At 46.3% G+C, this 24848-nt stretch overlaps 1 protein-coding gene across 4 annotated transcripts in view; it reads left to right on the top strand.

Annotated features, from left to right (window-relative positions):
- DLG4 (discs large MAGUK scaffold protein 4) overlaps positions 1-24848 on the top strand; it is a 130895-nt gene that overhangs the window by 63562 nt on the left and 42485 nt on the right. The window contains exons 1-2 of one of the 4 annotated variants that reach the window (XM_035134490.3): positions 770-958; positions 19298-19462. In XM_035134490.3, coding sequence (XP_034990381.2) covers positions 842-958; positions 19298-19462 — 282 coding nt within the window. In that variant the 5' untranslated portion in view covers positions 770-841. Of the gene's footprint in view, positions 1-769; positions 959-19297; positions 19463-24848 lie in introns of those variants that run through there. The other 3 variants (XM_035134492.3, XM_035134487.3, XM_035134488.3) reach the window with 3 other exon arrangements.

Raw genomic sequence — 24848 nt, forward strand, 5'->3', positions numbered from 1 at the left:
GGGTTGGGAGAGAGGAGCAACTGAGCGACTTTGGGCTGTACAAATGGGCAGCCAAGCAGATATGGGCTAGGGAGGGTTGAGGAGCAGGATGACTTTAGGGAGGGGGTCAAAGGTCATTTAGAGAGCACCTGTTTTGAATGCAGAAGGTGGCAGGGTCACTCCCCAATGGCGGCAAGCCATTTCTCAGGTAGGGCTGAGAAAGACTGGTCTGAAACTTGGGGTAACCACTGTCAAGCAGTGTAGGTACATACACTGCTGGAAATAATCCAGCTTCCTATGACTGCTAGTTAAGATTGTTCCATGAGAGACCTCAACTTCCAACTCTCGTTACTGGCAGCCCAAGAATGCTTGTCAGCTAAATCCTATTCAGAGTAGACCCACTGGAATTAATGTGTCTGTCCACTACAGTGGGGCTTCTCGCATACAAGCCCATGATGTTTCCCCCACGTTCCGGGGCAGTGTTACTTCTCAGTGCCTGCGGCTAGGGAGCGGCAAGGGGAAAGGGCTGGTGCCTTCCTGCCCTGCCGATTTAGGAGCTTTGGGGGCAGTCCGCCCTTGGAAACGGGATACTGGGCTGACCGAATGGACCCCGGATCCGCGCACGTGCGGTCTAGTGGGCGTCGCTCCTCTTGGACTCTGCCGGGGAGGAGGCTGGCCTCGCGAGGGAGGGGAGGAGGGAGGGGAGGGGATTAGGGCAGACAGGCCGGCCTGGCGGGCAGCGGCAGCAGCTGGCGGCGGGCGGGCGGCAGGTGAGGCGGGCGATGGGGCAGAGTCGGGGGGCGCCCCCTGGCCGCGGCGGCGGCGCATAGCCGATGGGGGCAGGCGGGGGGGCGCGAGGGGGATGGGCCTGAACGGCGTGTCCCCCCCGTTCCGCAAGCTGGGCTGCTTCTCGCCCGTCCTGTGCCAGTGCAAGGTCACCTGCAGCAACCGGACCCTCTCGCTCGTCTTCGGCTGCAAGGTAAGGAAGGAGGGGAAGGATCGTGGCGCGGGTGGGAGGCGGGCATCCGAGGTCGGGAGAAGTGGCGACGATCCGTGCAAAGCTGGCAATCTGACTGTGACAGCAGCCCGCTGTGCAAACGTGCAAGCGACTGGATAAGGCGCAGGGAGTTTGTTCAGGGTTGCATATTTAAGGGCGGCGGGTGGCGGTGCTGGAAAAGCTGGCCCAGCGGAATTAAGGATGTCGTGCGCTTGAGCAAAGTGCAAGGTTGAGCGGCGTGCAAGGTTGTGTGGCCTGCTCCGTTCGGGAAGGCGCGAAGGTGGGGGCGAGAAGCGACGGGCGTGCAAGCGTCTCTATCGGGAGGGAGGCGCCTGATCTCTCCGGCGAGCGCCCAGAAGCGGGGGGTGGGGGGCGCTACACACTTCTGTGGGGACGTGGTTGTGGAAAGGATCGTGAGCGCCAGCCTCTAGGCCCCGCTTGCATAGCCGTGTGCCGTGGCGCCTGATTCGATGAGTTTCCCATATTGCGCCTGGTCCTGATGCTGAGATTTCTGCTTCCTTCACCTCTTTGTTAAAAGATTGTGTGCAAGCTTGCGGTGGGGAGCTGATGACTAGACCCGGGCTCCCGCTTAGCAGGGATTCTGGAATCTGGGCCCACTTCCATTTTCCCCCCAGAGGTTCTTCAATCACTCCTGGGGTTGAGAACTCTTGAACCCAGGGATTTGGGTGAGTGTGGGGTGACATTAGTGGTGCCCTATGTATGATGGGGAATTGGGGCAGGGGTGGGGTGGGGTCGTGGGAGTCTTCTCCTTACAGTTTTCTGTGTGCAAGGAGGAGCTTTTGTCAGGGCAAGGAAGGGGGGATATTTTTTCTGAGCTGACTTTAATCTTCACCAGCCTGAGGCTTGTCTCCTCGTAAAGTCCTGGCTGTGCTTGTGAACCTGGGGATTATGCTTTTTAATCTTCTGACACTGAGTGAAGGAGGGTTGTAATAATGCAGTGACAAGCCAAGTGGGGGGAGGAGGAGGTAAAGTGGGAAGTAAGAGGGAGGAGGGAGAAAACTTCCCAGCCACCCCTCCATACAATAAGGCCAGAATTTCCACCCCAAGCTTATCCCCTATTTGAGACCAAAGTCTCGCAGGAGGCAGCCCTTGCCAACCTAACACCCTCCAGATGTTTTGAACTACAACTCCTTTCAGTTTTAACCCAAACCATCTGAAGGGTGCCAGTTTGGCAAAGACTGGCTTAGTAGATCTGTTCAGGAATTTCCCTGCCTTCCTCCAGAAAAACCACTATTGACCTCTGACAATTAGCCATGCTGGCTGGCTGATGGGAGTTGTAGTTTAAAACCTCTGGAGAGCACCAGGTTGGCAAAGGCTGGTCTTAGAGATCTTCTTTCTTCTTTTCTCTACACTGCACCCCTCCTTTGCAATCTTATCTTTTGTCCCTTTTCAAAGCTTCCTTGTCAAAGCTTAAAAGGAAAGATCAAAGAAGGGAGCGAAAGATGGATGGGGTGCCCCTCCTTCCAGGCGCATGGTTGTGGGAGGTTGGACTTGGCTTTGTACCAAGCATGAAACACATCAGAGAGCCCAGGTAGAAGTGGGGAGGCCTGTTGAGGATTGGGGGTGGGAGGGAGGAAGAAAGAGTTTGCACTCATACTCATGCAAAAATAAGAAAAAAAACCAACCCAAGAATCATTTGAGCCTCATATCTCTCCTGCCCACCCGACCCACCCCCAAATTGCTTTTTGGTGTACAGTATACATAAGGAGGCTGCTGTAATGAAGTACTGTCTATCTGCAAAGGTAAAAACTGAAGAATCTCCAAGGACAGAAAGCTTTCCCTCCTCCTCTCATAACTTGTGGACATCCAATGAAGCTGAATGTTGGAAGATTCAAGAGAGACAAAAGAAAGTCATTCACACAGCACGCAGTTAAACTATGAAACTCTCTGCCACAGGAGGCAGTGATGGCCGTCAAGCCAGATGGCTTTAAAAGCAGATGAGACAAATTCATGGAGGAGAGGGCTATCAATGGCTTCTAGCCATGACAACCACATTCTGCCCCTACTGTCAGAAGCAAAAATGCCTCTGAACAACATCGGATTTAGGGCAGTGCTGGTGGTTTAGCCAAGGGGCCACAAAATAGAATATCCATAACAAAGATTCATTTGGGGGTGCCAAAATTTGGCCTTGCACAGGGTACCATATTACAAAAGATTACCAAAGTTCACACCTGCCTCAATACCAGTTCCTACATGTGGGCTTCAATTCTTGTGAGAAAATGATTTTGGGCTACATGGGTCCACACTGCCTTAAATCCAGTGCTGTTCGGAGGCATTACTGCCTCTGACAGTAGAGGTAGAACATACGGTAGTAATCATGGCCAGAAGGCATTGATAACCTTTTCTTCTGTTAATTTGTCTTCTTTTTTAAACCTATCCAAGTTGGAAGCCATTACTAATCTCTTGGCTCACTGGAAGGACTGATCGTGAAGCCGAGGCTCCAATACTTTGGCCACCTCATGAGAAGAGAAGACTCCCTGGAAAAGACCCTGATGTTGGGAAAGATTGAGGGCACAAGGAGAAGGGGACGACAGAGGACGAGGTGGTTGGACAGTGTTCTCGAAGCTACGAACATGAGTTTGACCAAACTGCGGGAGGCAGTGGAAGACAGGAGTGCCTGGCGTGCTCTGGTCCATGGGGTCACGAAGAGTCGGACACGACTAAACAACAACAACAACAACAACACTAATCTCTTGTGGGAGCATCTTCCATGGTTTAACTACCGTATTTTTTCATGTATAAGATGGCCCCATGTATAAGAAGACCTATTCGGCCACCAATCGCTCCACAGCCTGTCCACCGCTGCAAATCACACGCATCGCCACTGCCACTATTTTTCCCTCCTCAACCTTTCAGAAGGTTCAGGACTCCTGGCTTCCAGCCCCTTCACTTTTTCACTTTCATTTCTAAACCATTTTTTTAAACTCTCCAATTATTTGGATACTGATTTACATAAACTTTGCATGCAAATTTGACAGATATTAATGAACTTCATTTCTATTTTAGGTGTCATTTATACAGTTCATCTAAATACTAATACTACCACCAACCACCACATGGATTTCTTATCACCCAATAAAATTTATGGATTTATTTATTTCATCCCAGCTCAAATTTTCTTCTACAGAGATGAAGTTCTTCCATAGATTTATATAGGTAGAGAGCAGCCAATAGCTATCCAGGCTGTGCCACCTGCCAACCAGAAACCATGGGTGTGGCATATGCCTGTATATTAGGTTCTCCCACCAGGTTGTAAGTTGCAAGAATTTTCTAGATTTCATAATTGTACAGTGCTGTGTCTATGCATATGTATAAAATTATTTTTAGGAAAGTGGAACTGGAAGAGCTTTATGACTTGAGTTGAGTGTTAAATTCTCCACCACACCAAATTTAGCTAGAGAGCTGTTTTTTCCTGAAATCTGTGGCTGCTGGTCAGTGTCTCTGGGCTGAACACTTTGTTAGAGTTGATTATACTGTCTCCTGTCTGACTTTTAAAATTTTCCCTTTATTTAGGCTGCAGTCTAAACCATGCATACTCAGAAGTAGTTTAATTGAATTCAGTGGGGCTTACTCCCATGTAAGTGGAGATAGGATCGCAGCCTTAGGATATTTAATACCTTGCTCTTCCGTCCCAAAGGACTTGGGGAGTATCAGTGGGAGGGGGGGAATGTTTTAAATGGTAAAACATAATAGTCAATAAAATAATAGGAGCCCAAGCAGAGCTGTCTTCCAGCTGTTTTGGACTACAATTCCCGTCAGCCCAGCCAACATAGGAGAGGGTGTTGTGTTGTGTTGTGACTGCTTTCCCTTATGGTCTAGTGGCAAACTGTGTGGAGAAGAGGTTATCCCAAGAGTATACCGCAGCGGAAAATGCCGTTTTGCTTACAGTTTTGAAGCCCACAAGTGGAAAAGGTTCATCCTCTGGTGTGAGACTCTCAAGGATGTGGTTTTGAAATGGAAACACAAATGCTAAGGAAGGCCCCCTTAAAAAACAACAACACAGAAGCCACAAACTGAGTCAGTAGGGCCCATAAATAGTATAAGAGGCAATCAATGTAGTTGAGAGCTATGACAGTACTATATATTATGGCAATAGTACGTAAGAACATATGTGAAATGGAATTGTGTTATAATACCGTATATGCAAAACAGATGTGCATTGTTGTTGTGGTTTTTGTGTTAACATGTAAACACAATGAATCTAGTGTGGCCCAGTGTACATGATTAGTAACCTGGCATTGGAAATTTGGTTATTCTCTGAGAGTCATTCCTGCTGGACTGATTTCTTTATGTTGCTTTGCCATTTCCTTGGTGGGAGGATCATCCTGGAACAGAGGCTCCAAAACTGTGGCCCATGGCCCCCCTAACAGTCTGTGAGCTTCATTCAAGTGGTCCACAGCATGTCTGCATTAAGTATTCACATTGAATTATAATTGCATTTTTATTGCTTATTTTATTTCTTAAATTATATTTTACTGTATTGCAATTTGAACCCTATGAAAAGCAAATTGTAATTCAATCAAATACAATTTAAGAAGTAAAAGAAGGAATACAAAACACAATTAAAAGCCATAGAGCGTCTAACTCAGCTCATTACCGTTGCTACAGTGGGCAGAAAAAAACATTAAGTGGTCTGCAAAGACTCTCAGCAATTTTCAAGTGGTCCATTGCCTGGAAAGGCGGGGAGGGCAGAGTTTGGGAGCCAGTGTTCTAGAGACAGCAACCATTTCCTGGCTAAAAAGCAGAGGGGTTTCCAGTGTAGAGCATAAAATACCCAGGTTGCTGCTCGCCTAGCAGACCGATTGGTTGGCCTTTGCCCTACCTTAAAAGAGTTGTTATGAAGATAAAGTAGACTCCACCCCAGAGATGTTTTCACAGTCCCTTTGGAGGAAGAATGATCTACATTAAACCCTCACTTATTAGCTTGAAAGGGGGGTGGGGAGGCCAACTGGAGGGGAGCAGGGGATGATAGAGCCAATCTGGTTCCCTCCAGGTGTTTCGGACTACAACTCGCATCAGCCCCAGTCAGCACTGCCATTGCAATTCAGAACATCTCAAGGTCACCAGCGGGGTGGGGGGGCCGAGGGGAGGAAACTCTCATAAAAACTTGTAAAAACAATGCAAGGCATGGATGGCAAAAGCGGATAAGTGATAAGTTAATTGAGGTAATGCACTGAAATGGATGGGTAGTAGATTTAGGACCAGCAAAAAGAAGGAATTATTCACACAGTGCATAGTTAAACGGTGGATCTCCCTTCCACGAGAGGCAGTGTTGGCCACCAACTTGGATGACTTTAAAAGAGGATCAGACAAATTCACGGAGGAGAAAGTGATCAAAGGGTACTAGCCACAATGGTTGTGCTCTGCCACCATGGTTGGAGGCAGTGATGCTTCTGAATACCAGTTTCTGGAAACTGGGGGAGAGGAAAGTGCTCTTGGGCTTGGGTCCTGCTTGCAGATTTCCTGGTCAGCCACTGTGAGAACAGGATGCCGGACTAGATGGGCTGTTGGCCTGATCCAGAAGGGCTCTTTTTATGCTCTTCTGGAAATCCCTGCCACAAAGTGTGGAGGCCATCAGCTATGGGACCTGGATGGATTCATGGAGGATAAGGCTCAGAATGGCTACTAGTCATATTGATTGTATGGTACCTTGAGGGTCAGAGGTAGTAAATGCTCCTGATTACCATTTTCTGGGGATCACGTGTGGGAGAGGGCTATTGTGCTCATGTCCTGATTCTGGTCTTCCCAGGAGAAGCTTCTGATTGGCCACTGCCCAGTAAAGGACTGGAAGAAAGCTTTACAGGCTTTTACTATCTGAATTTTTGTAGGTGGGTGTGAGAAGCAGCCTTTGAGCTCCGTATAGAATTTGATGCCTGTTGTCTTTGTCCATGGAGTTTTCTTGGCAGGGATACTGGAGTGGCTTGCCAGTTCCTTCTCCAGGTGGATCACGTTTAGTCAAAACTCTCCACTATGACCTGTCCATCTTGGGTGGCCCTGCATGGCATAGCTCATAGCTTCTCTGAGTTATTCAAGCCCCTTCGCCACGACAAGGCATTGATCCATGAAGGACCAGCATTGACAAGGCATTGATCCATGAAGCTATGGTTTTCCCAGTAGTGATGTATGGAAGTGAGAGCTGGACCATAAAGAAGGCTGATCGCTGAAGAATTGATGCTTTTGAATTGTGGTGCTGGAGGAGACTCTTGAGAGTCCCATGGACTGCAAGAAGATCAAACATATCCATTCTGAAGGAAATCAGCCCTGAGTGCTCCCTGGAAGGACAGATCGTGAAGCTGAGGCTCCAATACTTTGGCCACCTCATGAGAAGAGAAGAATCCTTGGAAAAGACCTTGATGTTGGGAAAGATGGAGGGCACTAGGAGAAGGGGACGAGAGAGGACAAGATGGTTGGACATTGTTCTCGAAGCTACGAACATGAGTTTGACCAAACTGCGGGAGGCAGTGCAAGACAGGAGTGCCTGGCGTGCTATGGTCCAGGGGGTCACGAAGAGTCGGACCCGACTAAACGACTAAACAGCAAACAGCATAGAATTTGATGTTTGCTTTTGGGGTGGCCTGTCAAGACTACCACTGATTCTCAGCAATTTTTGCTTGCCTCCTCCTACTCAGCTAATAAATAAAAATACATTAGAAATGCTTCAAACAAGTAGTTTCCCCCCTATAACAATCTCTAGGGCTTTTGCCTTGCGGGTTGCTCCCCAAAACATGGGGCCATTTGGGGAAGTGAGAAATACTAACCAGGGTAATGCACTCCCATACTTTAAGTTTGTTCAAATGGTGATGGAGTAAAGTGAGCCTCAGTCCCCTGAATTACCCTCCCTGTTGTCTTTGTTAGCATGAAAATGTCCTCCCATGTCCAGTAAACACAAATTATTGGGTTGTGGGAATGGTTGCTTTTCTGTGGGTCTCAGCATGTATTTTGTATCAGAGAGAGGTGTATTTCTGTGTGCTGGTGTGATCATGAACATTTCTGCTTGCGTTAGCTTCCTACAGCTCTGGTGCAGGTTGTCAGGGCGTGGGGAAGAGAAGAACCTCTGTGCTAAGCAGTTTCACAGGGTTTCATGTGCTGTGTGGGATCTGCTGATCAATTCCACCTGCAAACTCCCATGCTGCTTCCCCTCCTCTCTTATGATACTCCATAAAAAATATTCTGGAACCTCTGAGCGAGAGCCACATTTCATTTTATTGAATAATCTGGTCCATGGCCTCAGTATCTTTCAGTATCTACTTAAGATGTTGTTTAGGCAACCCTATCCAGATTTGTTGATGTTGATATGTTTCAATCTTTTAATTTAATCTTTTAATTTTAAACATCTGCAATTGTTTTTAATATTTATTGAAAACCACTTAAATGATTTATTATAATCAAGCAGTATGTACATGTTGCTTTTACTTTTTGAATCATCTTTTGAACAAACAGCATGTCTGTATGTGGAGGTGGAAATATAGATCTGACCAATGTGCGGATAAATAAGAAAAAGAATTGGCTTTGCACATTCTCCAGCAGGAGAGAACCCCCAGCAGAGTTAAAAACACTCTCAGAGATAACCAGCAGCATAGTGTGGAATATAGGTTGTTAAACTCTTTTACATATCTCTTTTTGTCTGTTTTAAAACACTTGCCACCTCTCTCTACCCATCTAGCAATGAAAAGACCACTCACTGTCAAGTAAGTTTAAAAGGATTTACTTTGTAAATCCAAAGGTCTGGTTCATGTGTTATTTCATGCAGCAGCAAGGAAAACACAGGTAGATTGCTGTTGGGTGAAAAATACAGTACTGTATATAGTTTCAAACATGTCCTGGTTAGTTACATGGTGCAAAGAGAGAGTGAGGAAAGGAAGAGAAGAAGCTTCACTTCCTCCCTCACCAGAGGTGGGGGGGCCTGACTTAAACTGAGTCTAGGTACACAGCTCTGCGGTCTTAACCCCTTTGTGCATTAACTAGTACTCATGCATAGTTATGTGTGAATACAATTTCCTACAGTTTGAACAATTTTTTTAAAAATAATTTTTATTGGTTTTATATACACAAAAAAGACAGAACATAGAAGGCATATCCATCCACCTTCCCTCCCTCCCCCCACAAGTCCACTTCTGCCACAAGTAGATCCTGCGGGTGTTGAGAGTCGAAGATAGTCCATTTTAAAGCTGGGTTTGTCCTCCCCCTCTCCTCAACCCCTGGACCCCCCCCCCTGCCACCGAGAGGCCCCAAGATAAAAGGATCTGTAAGGTTTGGATTCCCCCCCAGCTATTTATATATAACCCTCAAACATAACACACAGACAAACAAACAGTTAAAAATACCAATTTCTTACTTTGTTAAACATTGTATTTGTGACTTCCTCAGATCTCCTCTTCCTGATTTTCATAGTTTCTTAATATATTTATAGCGGGTTTCTTATTCTTAATTTCAATTCTTATTCTTTAAAATCAACATTATTTCCCACCTTCTTCGTGTCGCCTCCCCACAGGCCCTCTCCTGCCACAAGAAGAGCCTATGAGGTGAGACCATCCGAAGGAGGTCCATTTTTGTAATTGGGTTTCCTTCCACCCCTCCCTCCCCCCCAGAGCCCCCTCTGAACAAAATTATCTTGGTAGAGACTTTCACGTGGTTAGATGGCGAGTGACTGCTTTTCCTCCCCGTGTCTTGCAGAGCTGGTGATTTTTCATGGTCTAATAAAGCAAAATATTGGTTTAAAACAGAGGTTTAATTGCCATCTGCTCCATGTGCTATTCAACTTATTTTGTGTGTATTTTAAACAAGAGATACTGTTGTGGCATCTTAAATACATTTTTTTTAAAAAAGCAGTATAACGGCATCTGATTTTAATTAGTACGGTTAGTTCGGCCTTCCAGAGGAGTCTACAAAAGTTACTGGCCCGGACATCCTGTATTTAGTCACAGAGATACATTGACATCCCGAAATACAGAATCTTCCATTTTATGAATACTTACTTTCCTTGCTACCTGTAGCCAATTTTTATTGGCTGCAGTTAACAAGACAAAGAGCTAGGGGCAAATAGATGGTGGTTCAGTCACGATGTGACTTTCAGGCATGTGCCTTTTCCTTCCACGGGGTGCCTCTTTGACACCCCCGTCCCTTGGACTCCAAAGCTTTCCATGCCTTCCCTTTGTGAGATTTCCCCCCTCTCTGCCCAGTCAAGCTAACCTTTACTTCCCTCTCTGGAAGCAGCACTTGTTGCTGTTGTGTGGCTGAAGCTCTGATGACATCACATAAGTTCACCCAATGGGGTCAGGGCTCTGTTAGATGCAGACTGTAGTAAATCGTCATGGTGATGAATCTGAATGGATGGGATTCAGGTTTCAAGAGCTGAATCTAAGTAGTGCAGTAGTTCAGGGGGTATGCAGAAGGTCCCAGGTTCAATCCCTACCACAGGGGTCAGCAACCTTTTTCAGCCGTGGGCCGGTCCACCGTCCCTCAGACCTTGTAGGGGGGCGCAGACTATATTTTGAAAAAAATCCAATGCCCCACAAATAACCCAGAGATGCATTTTAAATAAAAGGACACATTCTACTCATGTAAAAACTCGCTGATTCCCGGACTGTCCGTGGGCCGGATTGAGAAGGCAATTGGGCAGCATTCGGCCCCCGGGCCTTAGGTTGCCCACCCCTGCCCTAGCATCTCAAGGTAGGACTGGGGATGATCTGTCTGAAATCGTAGAGCACTTCAATTAGTGGGAACAGTAATACCCTACATTTAAAGGACATGTAACACACATTTAAAGCACGGGGCTCCCCCTCAAAGAATCCTGGAAGCTGCAGTTAGTTAAGGGTGCTGGGAAACACAGTACAGTATCAGAATGGCAAATTAAATTTTGCAAATTTATTGAATTGGCTAAAATGACGGCAGCAATCAGATTACAATCTAATCAAAATTAGAAAGAATGGGTATGCATAGATGAAAGAATGGTAAAACGATGTTCCAAAAGTGATCTATGTATTGATACGTTTAGACTGAAACCCACAAAGTTAAGAGGTAAAAGGTACAAGGTTTCATGGTCAATAGCAATAATATACTGCTTAACACAACCTAAAAGATACCGTAATAGAGCTAATAATGCCAAACATGAGTGGAGGGAAGCCACAGGGGAAAAAGAGGGTGAAAATAAATAATAATATTTGGATATATGTATGTTGAATGTAATGTTAAATTGCTAAAGGACGGTTTATTTATTTTTGAACACATCTTTGTAGTATTGTTAAGAACTAAATCTTAATAATAATAATAATAATAATAATAATAATAATAGGTGCTGGGAAATGTGAGCTCTGTGAGGCTTGTCTGACTCAGTACAAATCAGCTTCCTATGACCTGCGAGAAGTCTTTTCTGATACATGTTAAACTTTGTGATGCTCCCCCAAGTTCTTTTTCAGAGATGGTGGAGTGAGAGTGGACTACTTGTGTTCATGTGACAGATTGTCTGAGAAAAATAGCCATGTTGGAGAAGTGTGTGTGTCTCTTGCAATTCATCCCTCCCTTTAAAACAAACAGACAAATAAACAAATAAATATGCTGTCATTCATATATATATATATATATATATCCACTTCAAATTTGCCTGTTAAATTCAGGGAGATACCAACCCCAAATACCTAGAAATGATAGCTGTTCCTTTCCAAAGCTGCTCTGTCAATGCAAAATCAACACACAAGCAGGCTGTCAAGTTGTGTGTGTATAACAGGAGTGTCTTGTTGAAAAATCCTAACTGAATTTAAACCACCACCACCACCCCTGCAAGGAGCATGTCAGTTTTGACCAGTTTCCAAGCAAAATGATGAGAGGCCTTTTTGTGATGGGAGGGCAGAGTGGACCCTCTGCTCTGTTCATCAAGTAACTAACCACCTTGTGCTGGATGCCAGCTCTTTGACCATCCAACATATCTGACCCACCTATGGGGAGACGAATTTAAAAGAAAGAAAGAGAAATGTGGAATTCCTGACATTTATTTATCACTCATTTTATTTATTGAATTTATACTCTGCCCTTCCTCCCAAGGAGCCCAGGGTGGGGCACCATCAAAAACTAACCTAGCTTATATTGTCTCACCCAGACAGACGCCTTTGCTAGTGCCTCCTATCTTAGATGTCAAGGATTGGACCTTGAGGCATTTGCGTGCCAAGAAGATGCTCCACCACTGAGCTAGGGTTCAGTCCCTCCCTCCCATAGGTCTGTAAAACTTATGTGTAGGGTAGAGAAAAACAGAATAAGCTTTTTTCCTGTTTCTCTCCTATAAGAATGGAACTCAGATACCGTCCAGTGAAATCGAATAGGAGACGATTCAAGACCGACAACAGGAAAGTGTTTTTTTGCATGATGCATAATTTGTTTTAAGGAATTTGCTTCCTCCAAAGTGTGGAGGCAGCCGCTAGCTTAGATGGCTTCCAAGGGGGATTAGACAAAATTTGAGGAGGAGAAGTCTATATTCATCCTTATAGCTGTGATATGACTAAATGCAATATCCATGCTCAGTGGCATTCTACCCGTGAGTAGCATTTGCAGTGGATCCAAACCTGGGGAGGAATGTTACCTTCAGATACCTGCTTCCTGGAGGCATCTGATTGGATTGGCTGGACCACCCAACAGAACAGTTCTGTTTAGAGCAGGCTTCCTCAACCTCAGCCCTCCAGATGTTTTGAGACTACAATTCCCATCATCCCTGACCACTGGTCCTGCTAGCTAGGGATCATGGGAGTTGTAGGCCGGAAACATCTGTAGGGCCGAGGTTGAGGAAGCTTGGTTTAGAGCAGGCATCCCCAAACTGCGGCCCTCCAGATGTTTTGGCTTACAACTCCCATGATCCCTAGTTAACAGGATCAGTGGTCAGGGAAGATGGGAATTGTAGTCCAAAACATCTGGAGGGCCGAAGTTTGGGGATGCCTGGTTTAGAGTCACAGCAAAAGTAAATCACACCTTTCCCCACCCAACCTGGTACCCTCCAAGTGTTTCATACTACAACTCCCTTGAGCCCCAGCCCTCACAGCCATGTCACCTGAACTCAGGTGAAGTGTTAAGAGTCAAGTTGAGAGCGAACAGTTCCCTCTTGAACCAGCAGGGTTTTTATGACAGCGGCCAGCCAGTCAGCAAAGCAGACTGGGAGGGAACCAATCAGATCCTGGAAAACTGCAAGATGGCAGAGGAAATGGGTGGAGTTGGTTTGCCAACTAACCATTAAGAATAAGGCCTGCAGTTCTTGTCCAGCCTTTACACACTGCTTCTCTAGACCAGGCACCCCCAAACTGCGGCCCTCCAGATGTTTTGGCCTACAACTCCCATGATCCCTAGCTAACAGGACCAGTGGTTGGGGAAGATGGGAATTGTAGTCCAAAACATCTGGAGGGCCGAAGTTTGGGGATGCCTGCTCTAGACCATTTTGACATCCTGGAAAACGTATCCAGTATATATTTGTGTTTATGCTGCTGGAATCTGAAAAGCTGCTGAAATCAACTCTCTCTCTCTCTCTCTCTCTCCATCTTCATCTTCCTTTCCATTTGGGATTCGTTTCACAGAGGCTTTGTTCCTGTACTCTACATGCTCACCGCATGTCAGGAACAGAGCTAATTAGTCCCCTCTGCTCAGTTGATTTTTTTTTTTGTTAATCAACACGATAACGACCCAACTCCAGTGAGGATGTTCTATTCCTGTTAACAGGCAAGAATTTTTGCTTCCTGTGAAACTACTAGTACTTGAAAGAGAAAAAAAGAGGCTTTGAAGGATGTCGAGCAGGAAGAACCCTATAATCTCTTTTTCTTTTAACCCTTCCATTTATACAATGCATTACTGCCACTGTTCGACAATTATCTGGGGCCAGCGGTGTGTGCATGCTAAGTACTGTACAGGACATAACCCTGGACCAATTCTGTCTGGGCAGTCCACAGAAGGATTCATCCAGAAGCTTAAGAATGGTGCAAGCTTCTGAGTTTCACCCTTAGTCAGTTGTCACAGTGAATGAAGGCAGCTTCCTCTAAATCAGGAGTGGAAAAACCTCTGTTCCAGGGGGTGAATGTGGCCCACCTCGCTTCCCTATCTGGCCCTTTGAATGCTCCGCAGACCACACATTTCAGCAGCATTGCTTGGGACATTTCTCGAATGTATTTGCCTAGCTAGAATGTATCCTTGAACTCTGACCATTCTTGCCTGGATAGGGACTAGAGATGCACATGCGAGTGTGTGTAGAAGCCAACATACTGTACAAAGGTTGTTTTTTTTTTAATAAAAAAGTTGTTTCGCCCACTTTGGCTCCTGTTACCCCATGGGCTGAGAAACCTTACCCACCCCTGCTCTACAGCAAGGACAGGGGACTTGTGGCCTGTCAGATGTTGCTGGACTGCAACTCCCAACATTTCCGGAGCATTGACCATGCTGGCGGGGGCTGATGGCAGCTGGAGTCCAGCAATATCCAGAGGACCACAGGTTTCTCAAGAATAATTTCTGATGTAAGTAATGGTGTCCCCCAAGTACTTTAGCTACAATGCTTGCTGTTGGGGAAATAGAATTCTGCTCCTTCTCCCAGACTACCTTGTAATAATAATAATAATAATAATAATAATAATATTTTATTTATACCCCGCCCTCCCCATTCAAAACAGGGCTCAGGACGGCTAACACCCATAAAATTACAATAAAACATAAAAAGCAATTAATTAAAATACAATATTAAAATTTAAAATGCAGCCTCATTTTAAGTAGTCCATAAATCCAAAACATGAGGGAGGAAAAACACAGGGGTCAGACTAAGTCCAGCCCAAAGGCCAGGCGGAACAGCTCTGTCTTGCAGGCCCTGCGGAAAGATGACAAATCCCGCAGGGCCCTGGTCTCCTGTGAAAGAGCGTTCCACCAAGTTGGGGCCAATACTGAAAAGGCCCTGGCCCTAGTAGAGGCCAATCTAGCCACCTTATGGCTCGGGATCTCCAGAGTATTGTTGTTTGTGGACCTTAAGGTCCTCCGCGGGGCATACCAGGAGAGGCGGTCCTGTAGGTACGAGGGTCCCAAGCCTCATAGGGCTTTAAAGGTCAAAACCAGCACCTTAAACCCGATCCTGTACTCCACCGGGAGCCAGTGCAGCTGGTAAAGCACTGGATGAATGTGATCCCGCGGCCGGGGTGGTATGTACAGGACACCAAACCAGTATAGCCACGCATTGGCCAGTGTCCATGATGTCACTGGTAATGAGAAGCATAACTTTTCTTCTCTGCTGGGGAAGGGTGCTAGCTCAGTGGTAGAGCACCTGCCTTGTATGCAGAAAGTCCCACATCCGATCTGTGACTGCATCTCTAGATAGGACTGGGAGGGATCCTGAAATCTTGGATAGCCATTGCTGCCAGTCAGTGTCAACAATACTGAGGTAGAAGAACCCCATTATCTGATTTGATATGAGGCAGCATCCTATGTTCCTATAGAAGTTGTTAAAAATAATGATTGTTATTATTATTAGCTGAAAGTTGCAAGATCTATTATCGCTTGACCACATTCCAAAATACCCACTTGATATTTTGCACATGTGAAGCATCCGTTGCGGGTCATATCCCACAATTCCATTCCTTTGTGTTATCCCAATCCAAATACTTTTCTTGCAAGGACAGCTGACAATTCCCAGTTAATTCAACGTCACGTTGATGTTGCATGTATGTGTGAATCATCCCCAGTAGGTGACGCTCACTTTCCTGCTGGAGATTCATCTCCCCAGGGCCCAGGAACTTGGCCCTCACCCCCAATTAAATCCTTCCTCCACAGCTCTCTGCTTCCCACAGCTCTCTGCTTCCCCATTCATCCGTGATTCCTGGCAAATGTGCATTTTTAAAACTCCCAGCCGTCCTGTGTTCTTAAAGGCTTTGGTGGCTCCAGAGGATTGAGCAGTGGTGAGGCATCCGCCTTAATTATTTTCTTCTGCTTTGGGGCATCTTGTTGGGATGAGATGGGGAGGGGCCTGTTCCTAAACACCCACTCCCAGCCCACACTGATTTCTCCTTCGCTGCCTAGGATCTGAAGGATTCTGAAAACCTTATGGCTTATGCGGAGGCAGTGCAGAGGCAAAAGTGTGCATGTGTGTGTGCATGTGTGTATTGTTCATTGCATCTAGGGTGTGTGCGCGTGCGCGCGCGCTAGAATGGTGACCCGAAGCTTAGATTGTCTGTTTATATTTGTGCACAATGTTGGTTCTCTCTTGGGCGTTACAATTCAGGCTCCAATGTTCATGCCTGCCAAGCTGCAGCATAAAAACATAAGAGCCTGCTGGATCAGGCCAGTGGTCCATCTAGTCCAGCATACTCTTCTCGCAGTGACCAACCAGATGCCTGTGGGAAACCAACAAGCAGGATTCGAGCACAAGAGCCCTCTCCCATCCTGTGACTTTCAGCAACCAATATTCAGAACCATGGCTGCCACCAACTGTGGTAGCAGATAGCCATGGTGGTTAGTAGCCATCCATAGTCCTCTCCAACAGGAATTTGTCTCATTCTATTTTAAAGCCATCCAAGATTTTTGATCTCAACAAAATTGTTAGTTTTTGAATTACAGCAGGATACCAATTTTATTATTATTTATGTGGGTGGGAGGAAAAGATACGTCCGCTACTTATAATTCACTTTTGGTGGATGACAGGCATGCAGCACCACTTAAAATAACCCTGGGAGCTGTAGTTTGTTAAGTGTGTTTAGAGTTGTTAGGGGATCCCTGTTCCCCTCACGAAACTACCTGGGAAGAGGGGTTGATTGTTAAATCATTCTCGATGGAAGGCAAGGATAGATAATTACCTAGATCATTGCTCTACCCACTGATCATAGCCCAGTGGATAGATGCTTTGCATGCAGAAGGTTCCAGGTTCCCCACTTGCAATTCCTGGCAACTGATATTCAGAGGCATACTGCCTTTAGCACTTGAGCTATCGTAGTGCATTGCCATGGAGGCGTGTAGCCATATCCTCTGTGACTCCATCCAATCCTCTTTCAAAGACATCTGAGTTGGTGGCCATCACTGCCTCCTGAGGGAGGGAGTTCCATAGTTTATATAGGCATAATGTGCTGTTATGTGTCCTGGTTGATTTTTAGCATCTATTCCACAGGTGCCACATCTAGAGTGGGTACCCAGAGCAGCAGACAAATTAAAACACGACAGTTTAGCAGTTGAAAGTGCTTAGTGGTAGAACCAAAACACCACAATGTTTGTCCAGGAAAGAAGCTCCAGAGCTGGAGAAATATCAGCTGAGCATGAGAGAGGAGCGATTTGGATGAAATCCCTCCCCATCATCTCCCCTGAATGTGGTTTACTTGTAGCTGTGCCTCAGGAGGAAAGCACAGAAAGGAAGGAAAAGGTGGAGACAGGTGGTTTGCCTCTCCTACTCCGGATGGTGTCTCTGCCCTTGTGTTAACACCTCCCATGCAAGGCTGCTGAGGCATGGACTAATTTCAGGCCTTATGTGAATGGCTGCTTTCTAGTGAGAGGAAGGAACTTTGCACTTGCACAGGTACTCTTGGATCATGCAGTTTCAGGGTCTGAGATCTTGTGTATGAAGTGGTTTCTTGGGCTGAAAAAAATGGCTTAGCTTCATCCTTCAAGCTGCTTATGGGGGGTGGGAGACGTGAGTTTTAAACTGATGCTTTTTGTGTGTGATTTTTTTTTTAAAAAAATAAATGCAACCCTTAGTCAACAGGGGAGGTGGGGAGCCACCATGGGAGCCCCACCCCCCTGACCACCTGTGGGTGGACTCCCAGTTCGCAGAAGCCCCAGCCAGCATTAGCCTATATTCAGGGATGATTTATTTATTTAAATATTTATGATCTGCACTTTCATAAAATACATCAAAGCAGCTTACAGCATAGAGCACAATCAAAAAAATCATTCTATAAATATCAAACATAACTAAAAACATCAATAAAGGGGGGGGGGGGAATACCTAATAAAACACCAGTAGATACAATGGGTAAAAAGGAAAGAAAACATACTGTTAAGGCCTGTCTTAAAAAGCAGTTTTCAGAAGACTTATGAAAGAAGGCAGGTATTGTTCCCGCCAAACCTCTGCAGGCAGGGAGTTGGAAAGGCCAAGCAAGGTCTGCCACACTGAAAGCTCAGCCAAACTTCAGAGGTATAGGGAATCACACCAGGTGTGCCCCTTCAGAGGATCTCAGATTGAGGGGGAGACTAAGGGGTCAGGTGGGACTTGGGAATCCCAAACGTTTTATTGTACGGTACTTATTTATTCTGTTCATATCCCAATATTCCTCCAAGGAGCTGAAGGTGGTGAACATGGTCCATCCGCCCCGCCCCTTCCGCTTATTCTCACAACCACCTTGTGAGGTGGGTTAGGCTGAGAGTTAGTGACTGGCCCATGGTCAGTCTTCAGTTCCTTGCTCAATAAATTAATCAATGAAACATGAACTTCACTAGGTCTACACAGTTTTTGCTCTGTGCAGTTGGATTTATTGCACCATAGCCAGCCTTTATTGCATGGCAAACCACATGAGAACGTGGGGGAAGGGCTGTAGCTCAGTGGCTAAGCATCTGCTTGCCATGCAAAAGGTTCCAGGCTCAGTTGCCCAATGGCATCTCTGTATAAAGCTGGGAGAGACCGCTGCTTGAAGCACTGACCACTGCTAGTACAGGAGAGGGAATGATGTCAGCAAAGGTGGAATACAACACAGGGAGAACAGATAGGCAGGTGGCCTCCTTTTGCCACCTGCATGGCAGATGGAGAGTCAACAGGTAAAAGCCCCACTACCATCGCTCAGTTTGTAGACCATGAGACTCTTAATCTCAGGGTTGTGGGTCCAAGCCCCACGTTGGGTATAAACAGTCCTGCATCGCAGGGGGCTGGACTAGATGACCCTTGTGGTCCCTACAATTCTATTATTATCAAGGTCCGTGTGCAGCTGTTTAGGGGTACAGGTAAAAGTCTCCCCGAGGGATGCTGTAGTCTGCCATGGATTTTACACTGCCATGCAGCTGTTAGGGGCACAGGTCTAAGTTTTCCTATCCCCACATCTCAAGGGGTTCAGTACCTGTTATATCTCAGCCTGCCATACAGCTCTTTAGGGGCACAGGGCAAAAGAAAGGGGGGGAGCCTGCCAGCAGCTGATTCCTTTTGCAAAGGCTTCTGGGAGGGGAGGCGCAGGGCCAAGCAAGCAGAGTGGTCTCTGCTGCCCCCCGCCCTGGTTTCAGGTGACGAGGCTTGGGTGCGTATCCTGACATGGCACTGTTATGCCGGCCCAGCAGTGTTCTGCTTCCATGGCATGCCGTGGCACTGACGCTCTGCCTCTTCCCTTTCAGAAATATCGTTACCAAGATGAAGACAGCCCCCCGTTGGAGCACAGCCCCGCCCACCTCCCCAACCAGGTAAAGGCCCCCGAGCTGGTCCACGTGGCGGAGAAGAACCTGTCCCAGATCGAGAGCGTCCACGGCTATGTGTCTCACTCGCACATCTCCCCCATGAAGGTAGGAAGGGGGGGCGCGGGTGCCCCGGCCAGGAGAGGGGACACCATCCTGCCACACCCGGCCCTGCCCACCCCTGCCACACCCGCACTCCGCCACACCCGCACCCACCTGTGGCCTGCACTGGAGCTTGTGGGCATCGCCGTCCATGTGGCAGCATGTGTGTGTTTCGCGTGTCAGGTGGCGCTTGGCTGTTGCTGTCTCTGTAGTAGGCCGTGTATGTGATTTTTGGTGGTGAGAAGGTTTAGACTTAAGGCGTTTCGATAGGTGTGTGAGTGAGGGAGAGTGTGGTGCTGTTTCTGCTTCTCTGTGTGGGATTGTTATTCGTACACGTAAAGCTCTCCGTGCACGTGTGTGTGTGTGTGTGTGTGTGAGTGTGAGTATTTCACGGCAAGTGCAACTGTACAACCCTTTTATTTTTTCAAAGCGCAGTGACTCAGCGCAGGGTTGTCATGACTGCGAATGTATCCGTGTGCTGCTCTGTATGGAGGGGGCTCTTGGAAGGAATATGTGTCTTCCTATAATATGTGGTAGCTAATGAGTGTTTGCAACCAATTGTATGCTTCGGGGGGGGGGGCAGTTCCTTAGCAAATAGAATCACCTGTGCCAACCTGGCACCCTTCAGCTGTTATGGACCATAACTCCCATTAGCCCCAGACAGCACATGGGAGTTGTGGTCCAAACATCTGGAGGGCACTGGGTTGGGAAAGACTGAAAGAGAAACAAATGCTTCCTTCCCTGTGCATCATCACACATCACTTTTTAAAACACAGACACTTTTTTTACAGGTCTTCCTTAACAACACAAAGCATCTCTGGAACAGCAGAGTGTGCCTGAGCATATAAAATGCTTTTGAAAGTGTGTTTTGCTCCCTGGACAGGAGGAATATTGTTATCATAACATCAGTGGCACTGGAGACACCTGCCTACGTTCATTGAAGCACTTGTGGTCTTTCACAAGCGCTGGTGGGTGTGACATCTTAGCGTACAGGGTGTAACTTGGGCATCTTAGTATATTTTTGGGCATACTGCAGTTACACATGTGTGCTACATTCAAGGGTGCTTTTTTTAGTGTGTCTGCTTATCACTGTGAGGGTTTGTGGCGTATTAGCTTATGGTTTGTGTCTTTGCTAGACCTGAAAGGATCATGCCCCCTCAACTGGAGCTCTTCCCCTGAAATGGAAACCTTTGTTTGTTTATTTTTTGCTTCCTTCAAACGAGCACTAGTGCAGGTCTTGCTGGGAATCTAAGGTGAGGCGAGCGCTGCTGTTGCGCTCAGTTGCTGCTTGTGGGATTCCCATAATGGGCATCTGGTTGGCCACTGTGAGACCAGGATGCTGGGCTAGATGGGCCCCCTTTGGCCTGATCCAGCTGCCAGGCTCTTCTGAACTTGGGCATTCCTTCCACTGTGTTGAAGCATTTGCACGAGGATCCTGTCATTCAGCACCACTGGCATTTGACAGTGTCTCAGCTGCTCCCTAGAATACAAAAACACTCACACACACCAACCAACCCTTCCCAGAAATTCAGCAAGTCAACTGTTGGAACCCGTCTAAATTTCATATCCCTGTAAGCAAAATAAGTGACAGACCCAGTGAGCTTCACACGGCTGAATGTGTACCACCCTGTCTCCAGAATACAACACCAACATTTAAATTCTGTGGTTTGTGGCAAATGTGGCATGTTATTTGGGCTCAGGCTAAGCACTAGTCTGTGTGCCTGCTGTGTCTTTGTCTGCTGTGGTGCATGGCTTCTTCCGTTCTGTATGGATGCTGACCCTCACACAGAGACATCAGAACCTCACATCACACGTAGCCTCCGCTCTACCCTACTGAGAGGTATTTATCATTGTGAGAAGTGGTGGGGAGGGCTGCGATGGGTGGCGGGGGGTGGGCTGGGGGTTACGGATATGGAGTTGTCTTTTGGACAAAAAGTTTTTTTGTGGGGCATTGTTGTGAGGGAGTAACCCCCTCACAGTGGAGGGTGACCAACAAAACAATCTGTGAATTAGCAGCACATGTGGTTTTGGTGAACAGGAGAGGGATAAAGAATTGGAGGAATGCCACACACACACCCCACCTCAGATCCACCCTGTTTCAAAGCCTGATGGTGTGTGGCCTGCAGAACCTGATTGATTGTGTTGGTGGGTTCAAATCCAGAAAGGCCAATTATCCTGAAATTAATTAGTCGGCGCTGTGCAGAGTGAAGTGGTGGTTTTTGGTCAATTGTTGTAATAAATAGGATTATTATGAATACTTGAAGGGCTGCCGGTCTCCAGATGTACCTCCCTGTTTGTTAAGATTTTCAGAGGAGGGTGGGGCCCTAGTTGCAGAATGCTTTCCTCGGGGGAAATTGCTGGTTTGTTATCATCCTTTGGCACCAGGGTTTTTTTCTTTTCTTTTTATCCAAAGCTTTTGAGAAACATTTTAGAAACACTTTTAAAGCTGCTGATGGGCGGTGTGGGTTTTCTTGGGCTGCTGTTTACTTGCCGCTGCTTTTACTCTTTGCAGTGTTCTTTGGTTGTTGTTCACAACAGCCCTGTATGGTAGGACAGTATTAAAATATCCACATTGTCATTGAAGAACCTAAAAGAAGACATATGTCACCCCCCCCATCCCCTGTGGAACCTTTTCAAGATAGCATGGGTTTGGCACAGTGTGCCATTTTTTCAAAGGGGGTGGGTGGGTATGGAATGGGAGAGGGGCAGAAGGTTGGTAAGCGTTGCCATGCTTGAAAGGAGAGGGCGTGTTGGGACTGGATAATTTTTGCCTCTCCTACCCAAGCTCCTGTTTCTGATGTGGAATAGCACAGGCTAAGTTGCAGTGCCACAAAGTTGCAGTCATACAGCAAATTGTCCTTCTTTCTGAGGATCGCAGACTTCAGTCTGGTGTGACTAATCACCAGCTGATTAACTGGGCGACATTCCCCACCCCACTTAATCAATGGGTTTGTTGTTTAGTCGTTTAGTCGTGTCCGACTCTTCGTGACCCCATAGACCAGAGCACGCCAAGCACTCCTTTTTTAAAAAATTTTAAAATAATCTTTATTGAATTTAAAATAAATACAAAACAACCATCTAAAATGTAAACAAAATCAATACACAAATAAATGACCATACAAATTCAAACAAAACTTATTCTATCTTCTCAAAGATTTTATCAACTTAACTCATACATCTTCAATTCTGTATTTGCATCCACTTTTATAAATCGACTTCCCCTTCTCTTCCGTCCTGGCTTTAAAGTTGTTTGCTTTCCTACTGCTTCCATTTACTTTCCTCCTGGGAATTCTACAAAATATTCGTTTCAAACCCAAGTTCTTTTAAATATATTCCAATTTTTCCCAATTATTATTAATTTTTTTATTTGAACCACCCCTGATCGAATTCGTCCATTTGGCCAAATCAATGTAACCGATTACATTCTCTTGCCAATCTCTAATGGTGGGTGCTTCCTTACTTTTCCATAATTTAGCGATTAAAATTCTTGCCGCCGCTACTGAATATAGAAATATCTTTTCATCCTTTTTACCCACTTCCTCTTCAACCATTCCTAATAGGAAAGACTCCTGTCTTCCACTGCCTCCTGAAGTTTGGTCAGACTCATTCGTAGCTTCGAGAACCCTGTCCAACTGGTGTTTGTGTATGGGCTTTGGTGCATTGGCTGATATAGGGCCTGAGCTGGCATGCAATTCAATGAATTACGGTACCTTCCTCACGAGGAATGAGGGAAGACAGGCTGGGAGAGGGCCATTTTTCTAACAACTGGCCCCTTCCTGTGAATTATTGGAATAATAATTTTTGACAAAGGGTGAATAAGGACCCCTGGACAGATCTAATCAAATGGCTGCTGTAGGCCTTGCAGAATCCCCTCTCCCCCACCTTTCTAGGGTTGAATTTCTGGTCTGTGTCAGTTTGTATTCCCCCCCCTTCTTTCTTTTATTCCAAAATGTTTGTGTGCATATATTTTTTAATAGCACAGGAAATGCTTTGGACATGGTGGGTGGGTAGGTCAGTAATCACGGTAGCTAGGTGGATCCTCTGTGTTCAGGAGCATTGTACCTCTCAGGTTTCCTTCACACTCCAGTAGATCTGATCCAGCAGGGCTCAATTATTATTTTATTTACGCAATGAAATTTATATACCTTTTGGTTGTAGGAAAAATGACCAACCCTCTTAACAGTTTGCAAAAATGTGAAATAAAACATTTAAAAACTCAGCAAAAAAGCAGTTAAAAGCAAGCATATCATTGGAAAGATGAGTTAAAATCAACAGGAGATAAAACAGATGTAACTTCTCAGTGCCTGGCTCTGGATAGACTTGCCTAAACTAAAATGTTTTAAGACGGTGCTGAAGAGAGTACAGCGAAGGCACCTGCCTGATCTCAGTAGACAGGTAGTTCCAAAGTGTGTGTGCTGCCACACTAAAAGATAGATTTCCTACAAGTGCCTAGCAGGTGTTATGTGTAGCAGTGCCAGTTCCACCAATCAAATCAGTCAAGTGGGCATTTATGGAGTGTGGCGATCCTGCAAGTATACTGGTCCCAAGATGTTAAAGGTTTTATATACTAGTAGTTACACCTTGAATTTGGTGCCATAGCAAATGGGCAACCAGTACAGATATCTGAGCAGAGAAGTGTTATATATATATTCTTATGTTCTTGTGACTAATTTAGGTTGGTGTAGGAGTAAGTATGGAAATTTTAAAGTCCCCCCCCCCAAGATTATATAACACCCAGATTTATTTATTTTTGCTTGATGTAGCATATATGCAGGGACCCAGGTGGCGCTGTGGGTTAAACCACAGAGTCTAGGGCTTGCTGATCAGAAGGTTGGTGGTTCGAATCCCTGAAATGGGGTGAGCTCCCGTTGCTTAGTCCCAGCTCCTGCCCACCTAGCAGTTCGAAAACACGTCAAAGTGCAAGTAGATAAACAGGTACTGCTCCAAGCAGGAAGGTAAACGGCGTTTCCATGCGCTGCTCTGGTTCGCCAGAAGCAGCTTTGTCATGCTGGCCACATGACCTGGAAGCTGTCTGCGGACAAACGCTGGCTCCCTCGGCCTATAGAGTGAGATGAGCACTGCAACCCCAGAGTCGGACACGACTGGACCTGATGGTCAGGGGCCCCTTTACCTTTAGCATATATGCAGAACTTGCTCCTTGCAGATCCGCAAAAATCAACATTTCTCAGACTGTGGGTCAAAGGCCACCACCATTGAGGCTCTGCACCACAGTCTGCCCCATGGTCATGCAATAGTCTTTTGACTGGAGGGACGCTAGCAGCAGCAGCAGCAGCAGGAGCAGCTCCTCACATGCACAGCGTATAGGCACATGGGAGAGGACAGTTAGAGCATGAGGTGAGAGTGGATCTGTAGCAGGCAAAGATGAAGAGAG

This window comes from Zootoca vivipara, chromosome 12 (assembly GCF_965207765.1).
Source record: "Zootoca vivipara chromosome 12, rZooViv2.hap1.1, whole genome shotgun sequence".
In the NCBI taxonomy this organism is placed as follows: domain Eukaryota; kingdom Metazoa; phylum Chordata; class Lepidosauria; order Squamata; family Lacertidae; genus Zootoca; species Zootoca vivipara.